At 40.7% G+C, this 13,421-nt stretch overlaps 1 protein-coding gene across 1 annotated transcript in view; it reads right to left on the bottom strand.

The window, feature by feature from the left end:
* The window catches only part of SLC1A3 (solute carrier family 1 member 3), an 84,200-nt gene that overhangs the window by 58,873 nt on the left and 11,906 nt on the right, over positions 1-13,421 (bottom strand). The window contains 1 exon segment of the mRNA NM_001266066.1: positions 273-410. Coding sequence (NP_001252995.1) covers positions 273-410 — 138 coding nt within the window.

The following is a 13,421-nucleotide window of genomic DNA, read 5'->3' as shown; positions in this document are numbered from 1 at the left end:
AGAGAAGGCTGATGGTGTGGTGTTTAGCAGAGCACCTCGTTCATGGTGAGGCGAACCAGATTACGTGGCTGTTTAAATTCGTTTCCTCTTGTGATTGGTAAAATACGAGAGTTATAATCATTCATGCATTACTAAAGCCTCCTTTCCATCATTTTTTTTTCTAGAACAGAGCATGCATCCAGCAGAAACCTAAAGCATTGGCTTTTCTAAGCAATCTTTTGCAATAAGCACACTTAAAAAAAACCAAACAAACCAACAACTGCTTATGATACCTGTGACAAGACTGGAGATGATAAGTGGTAAGACCAGCATCTGTAACATCCTCATCAGAAGTTCCCCAGGAAAGGAGAAGTACTTGACTTCCCGGTAGCTCATTCTGTATGGTCGGAGGGTAAATCCAAGGATTGTACCTGAAGAGGGGAGAAAAAAAACCAGAAAAATTGAGTCTTTTTTGAAACAGAAGGAACAGCCCTAGCAAAATGAGTATTTGGCTGGTGGTCGTATTTATGTAAGCAGCAAATACCTGTGCAGCTTTGGGAGCAACAGATGTATCTATCTTTGCAGTCATTATCTGTGAGGGTCTGGCTAAATCCATGGTCCAATAGAACTTACAGAAAAAAAACTCTTTCTAGTTTCAACAAGTAAAAAAATCCCTTTGTCTAACTTGAATGCAGTGGAACTCATTCTGATCTGGCTTAGTACGGAGTTACAAAGATTGGGGCATAATTAGGAAACAAATAAGCATTCGTGAACAGGTGATATAGAAAAAAAAGGCTTTATTCTAATTAAGTTCCTCTATAACAACAGATGTTAGAATTGCTAACATAACCACTTTTAAAGGATAGAGTGATTTTATTTTTTTTCCAGTTAGAAAAACCCCTCATGTTTACATTGTTAGTCCATTTTCATCATCTCCCTGTCTTCACACCACATTTTCTCCCTCTGTCTACATGGTCTTGACATTGCCTTGGTAACTGTATTGTACCGACTTGTTAGTTGCTGGCAAGAGAAGACTCCAAAATGAGCAGAGATTTTCTCCCCAAAATTTTCCCTGAAAATGTGGGAGAATATAGGGGAAAGAGAAAGCAATTTTCCCCTTAATTTTTCCTCTATAACTGAAACTTTAAAATATTTTTAGAATGAGAAATTTACATTTAAATCAAATTATGCATGATAACTACTGAAATGTTCAGAAATTAATAAAGGTATTGGTGTCAAAAGTGTAAATTTACTCCCTCTCCCCTTTCCCTAATTTACTTTCCTTGCCAAAGAAAATTTACTTATGCCAGTGTTGTAAATGTTTGTAAAGTTTTTGCCTTGCTATTGTTACTGAAACATGTGATTCCATTCTTGAAAAAGGTTCATGTAAGTTATAGAGAAAGCAGCATGCCCAGCACTGGGTTAACTAGGAGCTAAAGGCTGGGGGTAGTGGGGTGGTGGGGGGACACAGGAATAATACTGGGTTGCCACAGCTTTTCCAGAGGAGGCAAGCACTCTTTTACGGAAACTGAACTGTCTTAACTTCTTATGAAATGGGACACAAAGTTCATTTGAATTGTCACTGCAACTCCAATTTCAATTCTTGGGTCTCGGCAACTATAAAGTATCCATTCTTTGTCTCTAAACTGTGGTATTCTAATAAGAATCTTAATTTATGTGGCTAAAAAAAAATCCAGCTGACCCAGCTCTCAGGGCCTTCAGGTAAATACTTATTGCTTTTTTCCAATATAACAGTAACATGGTTAAGAGAGAAAAGTTGAACTGGAAAACGCAGAAAGGTGGGACAAAAGCCTGCACATATTGGTTGTATCACTGAAGTAAATAGCAAATAACTAACGTTTACTGAGCTCTTGCTATATGCTGGGCATTACCTGGGTTAGCAGCAAATTTAATCCTTTCAACAACCCCAGGAGTAGGGTACTATTTTACCACAAACTTACTGAGGGAGAAACCTAATCACAATGAACTGAAAGCTTGCTCAAAGTCAAATATACTCAAGTGGCAGAGCTAGGATTTAAAAACAGTTTGGACTCAGATCCCAGGTTCTTTTTTTTTTTTTTTTTTTTTTTGAGACGGAGTCTCGCTCTGTCGCCCAGGCTGGAGTGCAGTGGCACCATCTCGGCTCACTGCAAGCTCCGCCTCCCCGGTTCACGCCATTCTCCTGCCTCAGCCTCGCGAGTAGCTGGGACTACAGGCGCCCGCCACCTCGCCCGGCTAGTTTTTTGTATTTTTTAGTAGAGACGGGGTTTCACCGTGTTAGCCAGGATGGTCTCGATCTCCTGACCTCGTGATCTGCCCGTCTCGGCCTCCCAAAGTGCTGGGATTACAGGCTTGAGCCACCGCGCCCGGACAGATCCCAGGCTCTTAACCCTTTTATGTGTTTCCTCTTCTCCTGCAGAGCAAAGGCAACCACTTTGTGTGTCTCTTTGCAGGATGTTCCAAAACATAGTTAAACATGTGGAAATCATACAGAATATACTTTTCCATATACGGTCACCATAAGCATCACTTTTAGGTCTCCTGATACCAGATTCATTCACTGTATCAGGCTTTACTTAGTCCTCGCTCTGTTGTTGAACATTTAGGTTGTTCGGCATTTTCACTTTTATGAAGAATATCATGATGAAGGCTATTTGACATCTGGGATTTTTTTTAAATTGTAGTTTTAGAGAAAGGATACGACTCAGAGGATACGACTACCTTAATCCATGTTACGAAATTGCTTTCTGCGTGGGTTGGCTGGGTAGCTTAATGCTCCGCTAGTGAATGAGGCTTTATTTCCTCTACCCCCAGGAGCAGAGTATTATCATAAAAAGATTGCTAAAACAAGCAAAATTTGCTAATGTGATGAGTAAATAGTATATATTTCGTTTTGTTTTGTATTTACTTAACATCTAATGATGTTGATTATTTTTTCTAATTGTATTTTCTCCAAGTATCTATTCAATCCTAATCGTTTAAGGGTCTAGGCACGTACGTGTGTGTGTGTGTACATGTTGAGTATTTTTACATAATAAAGACAATTACCCTTTGTCTATGTATAAAATATTTGCTATAACAGTTTTTCTGCTTTGTTTGCCTTACATTATCGCATTAAACATGTACCGGTATTTTGCATTTTTGTAACAATGTCTGCACACCTTTTTTATTAGGTGATTTCTTCATAAGTTTATATGTTTTAATTTCCCTCTCCCCTCACAAGTTTGATACATCTTAAATTCATTTTTCTTTCTATGTTTACTTGTTTGGTTTTTAAAATATTTAACTTTCAGTCTTCCTGGAACTCAATCTGGGGTTAGGCATTTAATTCTGATTTGCAATGTGCATTATTTAACACAGCAGCATCCATAACTTATAGGAATTAATAAAAGACTTTGGTTATGTCTGTCTTTTTCCTGCTTGCTCACATAAAAGCCTAGTCACACAAAGATAAGTGCTTTATCACATATAAATAAATAAACAAACATTTTGTTTTATTTCCAATCAAATTAATTTGACTGAATTATGTGTTTTCTGATCTTCATTTGAATGGATTTAAACACTTGACATTCAATTGTAACAAAACATGTGCATGGTAAACACAAGGGGCTCATTTTGGTCATCTGGAATTTGAACGTATCAAGCTGTTAGGAGTTTTAGATATTCTGCAAATGACAGTTGAAGACCAGGCTTGGTTTTACAAATTCATATCCTAGTTGGCTGTTTGTTATTAGAAATACACTTACTTATATACAGTATATATTATATATACAGTAATATTTATATTATATACAGTAATATTTCCAAGGGTAGGCAGGATCCTGTCTAGTCCAAAAAATTTACCTTATTTATAAGTAATTGATAGAATAGCTGTTCTGCTAATGATATAGGTTCTAGGAGCAAAAGTCAAACAAGTGCTGATGAAGGAAGCAATTATCTAAACACTAGGTGCACTTGATCTCATCTCCCAGAGTCTTATCTGAGCCTACGCTAACTCTACTCCCATTGATACAACAACACTGGCTGTGTATACAGCCTCTTCCTCTCCTTGGGTGTTTTACTACCTTCTCTCCTCTTCCCCGCTCAAGCCCTGCACTTAGTGCACCAATTTTTATTTAGGTGTTAGGAGGGAAAGTAAGCCAGCTCCATGAATGAATTCTGGGTAATGTGCGAATGACAAAATCTTACCTGCCAAACAGATATCTAAGAGAACAATGCAAGACAGTCAGGGGAGCAAAGTCTCAAGAGCTAGTGATATTTTGTGTGTGTCTCTCCTTATAGTTAACAAGCTGGTCTTGCTGGGAAGTGCAGTCATGGAATTAGCTACTCTAGGATGTGTCTCTATTTATTTACATTCCTCAAGACAACACCTACATCGTCTAAAAGCTCTTCTCTGTGGTAGGAGGGCATCATTTCTCTGAAGTAGGACATCTCTTCTCTATAGAGAGGAGACATCATGTATTTATAAGGGATAGTTTTACGTCAAAAGTTTTGAAGAGAAGTGTTGTTTAGAGTGATAGTAGATTCAGACACACTTTGAATCATTTTTGTCCCTGACTATGCTTTTGTTGGTTTACTATTTCTGGGTTTACCAGGCGAACTATTTCTACTCTTGAAAAAGATGAGGTTACACTGGGAAAGGGGAATATTTATTGAGCCCTTACTATGTGTTAATGGTGGTGTTTAACACTCATCACAACTTTATGAGGTAGATATTATTGTATCTATTTTCTCTTCTATCTTTTTGAGACGGAGTCTTACTCCGTCATCCAAGCTGGAGTGAAGTGGCACAATCTCGGCTCACTGCAACCTCCGCCTCCTGGTTCAAGCAGTTCTCATACCTCAGCCTCCTGAGTAGCTGTGATTCCAGGCATGAACCCACAGGTCCAGCTAATTTTTGTATTTTTAGTAGAGATGGGCTTCTGCCATGTTGGCTAGGCTGGTCTCAAACTCCTGACCTCACCGTGATCCGCCCGCCTCTGCTTCCTGAAGTGCTGGGATTACAGGCGTGAGCCACTGCACCAGGCCTTGTGTCTATTTTAAAGATTAATAAACTGATGCTCAGAAGTCAGTTAACTTTCTCAAGCTTATAGATCTCATAAGTGGTTGAGTGGGGGGATTCTACACAAAGCCTAGTGCTCTTTCCATTACTCTTTTAATGCCTCTCAAACACAAACATGTCCTTGTAGCCTAGGCCTGAGTATAGTTCTCAAAAGAGCCTGGTTCCTGGATCTTTAGCATCTTGAACTCCTACAAGGTGCACACTCTGGAGGAATAACCTTGGATCTCCTAGACATGTCCTGTCAGCACCCAGCACAGGTCCTTTACAGGTCCTCTTTACAGGTCCTCTTACTTGTTGAAGATCTCAAAAGTGATATTGCCACTTTCAAAAATGGCTATACCAAATCCTTTTTTATAATTTAATAAAACTTATATAACGTTTATTAATTAAAATAGTCTGCCTTTCCCTCGACTACACACATTTTCATCTTCAGTTGAAGATCTCAAAAGTGATATTGCCACTTTCAAAAATGGCTATACCAAATCCTTTTTTATAATTTAATAAAACTTATATAAAGTTTATCAATTAAAATAGTCTGCCTTTCCCTCCACTACACACATTTTCAGTCACTAGAAACCATTGGTAATAACGTGAAAAGGACACTTAATGAAGAAGTTAATGAAGACGCGTGTCAACGTTTGTTCTTAACAGCAACAGCTCCTAGTCATTGACCACGTGGCAGATACCAAGTCCTCACAAGCACATTGCTTCACACATTGCATCGAGGCCAGGACTATTATTATTATCCACACCTCACAGATGAGGAATCAGAGTCATTGAGAGGGCAGGTAAATTGCCAAAACCACACAGCTGGCAGACTGCCACCACAGTAGGCTTAAAGAGGGGTCATGTGCTCACTCAAGTCCATGGAGTAGCTGAGGTGGACCTGATACCCACACTGTCCAGCTTCAGGGTCCAGACTCACCCACTCTACTGTCCTCACAGCCTCTCAACAACTGTGGTACTGACTGAAGGAGTCTAAATGGGTACACAATATTTTGCCCATTTTTTCGTCTATTTTGAATGACATTAACTAAATCTAGAGCTTAAGCTGAGGAAAAGTTGTGCTGATTTTACTTAACGAAGTCAACAGCTAGCTTTTCTCAACTCATTGCTGAATGAATCAACAAAAGCCATTTTTCGTCAGCTTTCTGCTCCTACAAGCCACATTAGAGCTGAAGCCAGAGGTAGGGTCGACCAGCTATCAGCATCAAATCAAGAGGAAACGCAGTGAATACAAGCCTGCTTGTCTTGGTGGGCAGTTCTGGTTTCCGATTACATTCTAGCCCAGCAATGAAAAATGCCTTCCTGGAAACACAGCCTGATGCACAGACTTCTCAGATCCCTCTTTGCTCTGTCCTTCCACCCTACCGTCCCCTCCCCTCCCCTCCCCTCCCCTCCCCTCCCCTCCCTTCCCTTCCCTTCCCTTCCCTTCCCTTCCCTTCCCTTCCCTTCTCTTCCATTTCTTTAGATGACATCTTGCTCTGTTGCCCAGGCTGGAGTGCAGTGGTGCAATCTCGGCTCACTGCAACCTCTGCCTCTGGGTTCCAGTGATTCTCCTGCCTCAGCCTCCCAAGTAGCTGGGATTACAGGCATGCGCCACCATGCCCGGCTAATTTTTTTTTTTTTGTATTTTTAGTAGAGACTGGGGTTCACCATGTTGGCCAGGGTAGTCTCGACCTTCTGACCTCATGATCCACCCACCTCAGCCTCCCAAAGTGCTAGGATTACAGGTGTGAACCACCTCGCCCGGCCACAATCAGTTTTTCTCTGTGGCAAAGCAGCACACCCTTTGCAAAACTGAGCTCCATTAGTGGTCACTTATTTGAAACACATTGATTGATAGTCCCACAGCTGACAAAAAGCTTTATGGACTCCAGATCCTCAGTGCAAAAGAACAAGTCCTTTATTATAGATTACTCTGCAAAAATAGCAATGAAAATCAAAATCACTTCCTAGCAGAATTTGTTAGAGCTAAAACAAATTTTGCAAAGTTTGCATCTAGGTGATGTTATACAATATATGGATGTCATGAGCAATATTCAGATCATGCACCTTTGGTTATCAATATTAATTAAGATTTCTGGTTTACTCCAGTGTTAGTATTTGAACAAGATTTCTAGAATCTAGAAAATATATTGACTAGAATGTTTAAAGTGATCAAAATTAACTGTGCTGGATGAACGCTATAAACAAAATTGCATTTTTGCTTAAATAGTTTCTCTTTACTAATGTAGAAAGTTCAAGAAAGGAGTTCTTCAGGGGTTCCTTGTTTTCCTAACAACAAATGCTTCTTCTTCTTCTTCTTTTTTTTTTTTTGAGACGGAGTCTCCCTCTGTAGCCCAGCCTGCGTTGCAGTGGCATGATCTTGGCTCACTGCAAGCTCCACGTCCTTGGTTCAGGCAATTCTGCCTCAGCCCCCTGAGTAGCTGAGACTACATGCGCCTGCCACCACACCCAGCTAATTTTTTGTAATTTTTTTTAGTAGAGATGGGGTTTCACCACGTTAGACAGGATGGCTCGATCTCCTGATCTTGTGATCCACCTGGCTTGGCCTCCCAAAGTGTTGGGATTATAGGCGTGAGCCACCACGCCCGGCCAACAACTAATACTTATTTGGAAAATTAAATATCATCTCACTTTCTAAACTAAGACACAGTGTGCACATTGGAGCCTCAGAAAGAAGATATCATAGGTTTACTCTTTACAGCCAAACACATACAATAAGTTGAAAGCTAAAGACCAACTTTAAGAATTTGGTCTACATTTAATCTGATAAAACTATTGAAAATATTAAGATACCAGAAAATATTTAAGAATAAAAGAATGAGGCATAATTTGAAGTAAAATTTAGACCAAATCACACTACTTAATTTTTGGTAAATGTTGGAGTTTGAAATAGTAAAATTTTGCTAAATTATCTCCTCTATCTGCAAACTTTGTCATGAACAAGTTGGCAGACCAAAGTCTTCTAAGAGATATCACTCACTATTCAAAATCTTCCAGAAAGCAAGGTAGTGCTCCAAAGGAGCTCAAATGTCAAAAGGAAATCTCAAAGCAATAGAGGCAATGATCTTGACAGAAAGACCTCGCATTCTGAGGCCAACCACGAGAAAACTAAGTGCCTGACCAAGATGAGCCAGCCAGCTCTTTCAGCATTAGTGCTACAGGAAGGCCAGGAGACATTCATACCCATTGCCCAGAAAAACCTCAGCCTGATACCTAGCCAGAAAGGAGACCATGATGTCCACTTTAGTGGCTCAAGGAAAATCAGAGTGTTGATAGTACACCACTCACTGGTTTTACGTGACAAACATGCTGCTATTTCAGTTAGGATCTTTCCATTTAGGTAGCAAAACCAAAACCAAACTAGCACTAATTTGTCTCAAGGCTACAAGAATTTGATGTATAATTGTAATATAATCACAGGAGTGCCATCCCATCACCTCTGCTATATTCTGTTGGTTAGAAGTCACAAGTCCCACCCACACTTAACAAGTGAGCTACACATGGCAGTTAGAGGTCAACCTAACATGCAAAAGTCTCTGGGCGTCCTTACCAGGCTGCTTCTGTCTTCATGGAGAAGATGCCCTACAAGTGTTTAAGGAATGAATGATGTCGAGATTCTAGTCCTAGCCCTTAACTCTCTGTGTGACCCTGGATAACTCTATTGCCTTCTATGCGTCAATTTTTTTTTATAATTTGTAAATGAAGAAGCCTCCAAATTTACAAGTCACCCTCCTTACTGGCTGGACTACTGCAGTAGTCTTCCAACTGGTTTCTCTGCCTCTGCTTCACCTCTCTCCAGCCTATTCCTGAAAGAACACTGAGACCTAGGTCAGCTTCTCACTCCCCTACTCCCTCCACTGACTCTTCCTCTCATGCAGTCTAAGCCCAAGGCCATGCAATCAGTGGCTGCTCCTGGCAAGCCCCGCTAGATCCACCTTGCTCAGAACCCATCTCCTACTCTGCTCGCTCTCACCTGTTTCTACACTTGCCTCCTAGTCATTTCTCCATCATCTTAGACATGATCCCCTTTTATCTTCCTTGCACTGGCTCTTCCTTCTGCCTAAAACATAATTCCCACACATTCACAACATTTACTTCCTTTAAGATTTAGTTCGGCCAGGTGCGGTGGCTCATGCCTGTAACTTCATCACTTTGGGAGGCCGAGGCGGGTGGATCACCTGTGGTCAGGAGTTGGAGACCAGCCTGGCCAAGATGGTGAAATCCCGTCTCTACTAAAAACACAAAAATTTGCCAGGCATGGTGGTGCACGCCTGTTGTCCCAGCTACTCAGGAGGCTGAGGCAGGAGAATTGCTTGAACCTGGGAGGTGGAGGTTGCAGTGAGCAGAGACCGCACCACTGCACTCCAGCCTAGGTGACAGACAGAGAGCCTGCCAAAAAAAAAAAAAAAAAAAAAAAGACCTAGCTTAAATGTCACTTTCTGAACGAGGTCTACCCTGAATTTTCTTATCCCTTAGCTGGCTTTATTTGTCTTAATAGTTCCTATCACCTTCCAAAATACAATATAATTTTCTGTTTATTATGCTTGTTTATTATTTTCTCTACCTGCTAAATATAAGCTCCACAAAGTTAGAATTTTTTTTGTTTTTTTTTGGACAGTTTTGTTCACCGACCTATATCAAGCCCCTCAAACAGTTTCTGGCACACAGTAGGTGCTTAATATATTGCTGAACAAATGAACACACATGACTTATTTTCTTTCAGATAAACAGGATCCACCAGTGCCTGGGCCCCACCTGGTGTTGAGCACACTTTCTGAATGCAGGAATCTCTCTGTCCTGTGCTCCCCAGTAAATCCGATTCCCTACTGCACTCCCTGAGCATAGTAGCCTACCCTAAGGAATGTCCCCTCTGTACAAAACCATGTGATTTCGCTCTCATGGTCTGTGGGACTGGATCTTGACTGAATTATGATTTCTCGTAGGCTTAGCTTTCTAAATTCACAAATGAGGAGTGATAGCTATGGATCCCGAATTTGCTCCTAAGGTAGGTTTTTTTTTAGTAGAAGGGAGAGCAAGTGTGATGCTGTAGAAAGACAGTTCTGGGCCTGATCCTGTCAGTAACTTAGGGTAGGAGATGCTTTATCTAAATGATTTAATCTTCACATCAAACCTGTAGGATTTAATATCAGTATCCCATTAATGAAAAGATTGAGGCCTAGAAAGAATAAGTCACTTGCCCAAGGTCACATTGCAGTAAGTGATATGACAGGATGGGATTGCAAACTTAGGTCTGCCTGTTTCCATATCTTCAAATCACACAATCTCTTCAGGCCTCTTTTTTCTTTTTTAAAATAATCTGCAAAATGAGAGAGACCAGTTGGAATGGGTGGTGTCTAAGACCCTCCTGAACTTTAAGTTTTGAGTTTAAAAGAACCATGTTCATCAAAAACATTATAAATCTTAGCCACTTTATACTAATTCAACTTGTTTCTGTTAATGAATTCTAAACTCCTTGATAATACATATGAGAGCATTTAATGAGTCAGAAATGTTTTGGCAATTTAGCCATTACAACTATTATGGCAGGCATGCAATAATGATTTGAGAAATCAAATAAAAATTTCTATTTCAGGAATTGGCCCACTTTGGAGAAATCACAAGCCTGTCTCACGCCAGTTTGATGAAGCTGTTGGACATAAATTTCCACTTGCTTCTTTTCATTATTTTTAGAGATAGGGTCTTACTCTGTTGCCCAGGCTGGTCTTGAACTCCTGGCCTCAAGTGATCCTCCCGCCTCAGCCTTCTGAGTAGCAAGGACTACAGGTGCGCACCACAACACCTGGCTAATTTTAGAAATTTTTTTAGAGACAGAGTCTCACTATGTTGCCCAGGCTGGTCTCAAACTCCTGGTCTCAAGGGATCCTCCTGCCTTAACCCCCTGAATAGCTGGTATTACAGGAGTGAGCCACTGCGCCAGGCTGCATTACTTATTTTTACAAAGAAGACAAAGCCATAATGGTGAATCTACCTGGGTAAGAGTTCTGCTGGTCCCTGGTCTTTTGTTTCTGTCAAACTTCCAGGCATTTCCTGGTGAGAAGCTACTGGGTGTTGGAGGCAACCTCTCAACCCTCCCCCACTCCTCTGTTCCCACATCCTTGGGAGATTTGGGCCTTGGCCTGGCTCATTCTTTTGTCCTTTGGTATTTCCTGTTGCTGAAGGTGGGAAATACCTGCCCCAGCCTTGTTCCACAAGGGGTGCCCAGATGAGCGAGCCCTGGGTGACTGATGACTAAGTAGAGTGGAGACACAGACTTATGTGCACGCGGTGTGTGACTCTTAGAGACAACTGCATCAGAAGAATCTTGGAGTTCTAAGAAAGGCCTGGTGCTTTCTTCCAAAAACTGCACTGAAAAAGGCTATGTGAAGTGATAATTTAATTTACAAATAATCCTACAGGTATTCTAAATGTCCAATCGGTTGTTATTTTAAAAAATATTCTATTCCAGAATTAGCAATTAAAAGCAGGACTTGTTGCCTTCCTTTCTGGAAAAAAATATTATTATGAGTGAGTAGAAACTGGAAATGAAATATGTTTAAAATTTCCCACGTTCCCCTGGTGCCTTTGTGTGTTACATGGTGGTGCACAGCAAGGGTGTTCCCATTTCCATCTATTCCCTCTTCTGTTCTTTCAGAGCCTCTATTCTAGTAACTGATACGTCTCTGTGCAGTATGAAGAGTAAAGTTTACTCCTGTTTCCTGATTTTATGTTCTGCTGTAGAGCCCAGCCGAGACCCATTTGTGCTCAGACTGTCAGCACCAGTATTCTGGGGAATTATTAATGGACAGATTGCATCCCTTAAGACTGCACCTAAAAGAGCCAGGGCTGGCCTGGGAGCAGGGTGATCCTAGCTTCTATAGTCTTATTTCTGGCAATCTCTTTTCTTTTCTTTTCTTTTTTTTTTTTTTTTTTTTTGAGACACAGTCTTGCTCTGTCGCCCAGGCTGGAGTGCAGTGGCCGGATCTCAGCTCACTGCAAGCTCTGCCTCCCGGGTTCACGCCATTCTCCTGCCTCAGCCTCCTGAGTAGCTGGGACTACAGGCGTCCGCCACCTCGCCCGGCTAGTTTTTTGTATTTTTTAGTAGAGATGGGGTTTCACCGGGTTAGTCAGGATGATCTCGATCTCCTGACCTCGTGATCCGCCCGTCTCGGCCTCCCAAAGTGCTGGGATTACAGGCTTGAGCCACCGCGCCCGGCCAAATGGCAATCTCTTTTCTAAGTGCCCTTGACACATTGCTCAATGTTTCACTTTCTAAACTTGTGTTAAATCGGTGGTAGGAGGCGAGGGCTTAGAGGGAGCGATAAAAACTGAAACCCTCGTCCATCTTTTTCACAGTTTATTGTGAAGATTATAGATGGTAAGAGACGTGAAAGTGCTTCAAAAGTTGAACGTAACATACAAATGAAAGCTTTGGGTGTTGTGTCTGGATTAAATTTGGGCTTTAGAAGAAGGGAGATACCTGCATCTACTCAATTCAATCCTGAAATTACAGTTTTCCAACGCGCTGATTTCCTTAGTTTCCTCCATTTGTCTGCGTAACCCACACAAACTGCAAAGTCCACTCATGCTTACCTTTGGCAGAGGCAATACAGTACCGAGGCTAACTTTTTTTAAATCCCACAATTTGGGAGAGCAAATGATCACAAATTCTATGGGGTACAAATTAGCAATACTTATCAACATTACAAATGAGTATACCTTTAGACCCAGCAATTTCACTTCTAGGTATATCCACAGATACATGGGTGAAAGATCATTCCTTGCACTGTTTTTAAATAAAAATGTCTAAAGACTGGAAACAACCGAAGCGTCCATCAATTGCTAATTGCTTAAATAAGTTATAGTATACCCATACGATGTAGCCCCAAGAATGAGGGGCCTTTCTACGTGCTAAGGAATAATATCCAAGGTATATTGTAAAGTGAAAAAAGCAAGGTGAAAAGTGGGTTATGTATACCATGCTATTATTTGTATACAAAGAGTTAAAAAAGGAATAAATACATATTTATTTTTATAGTCATAACATTTCTCCAAGGGCATATGAGAAATGAATAACAAGATAAACGGGAACCCTGGGGGACAGGGGACAGTATGGTACTTTCTTTTTACAAGCTTTTGTACTTTTTTATTTTGGACTATGTAAATTTATTTACTACATAAGTAAAATAAAATAGGCCAAAAAAAAAAAAAAAAAAAAGGCCCACAACTGTTTCTCCCTCTTTCTTTTTTAATCTTACTGGATTCTTTTCTGCAATATTTCTGCTGGATGCCTGCATCTTTCTAAAATGTCGCTTTGAGTCTGGGTTGATTTCTCCTCAATCCTGCTTTAATTTGCTTTAATGAAGAATTTACT

Source organism: Macaca mulatta, chromosome 6, assembly GCF_049350105.2.
Source record: "Macaca mulatta isolate MMU2019108-1 chromosome 6, T2T-MMU8v2.0, whole genome shotgun sequence".
Classification (NCBI taxonomy): Eukaryota; Metazoa; Chordata; class Mammalia; order Primates; family Cercopithecidae; genus Macaca; species Macaca mulatta.
This window is presented reverse-complemented; position numbering and strand designations above follow the sequence as displayed.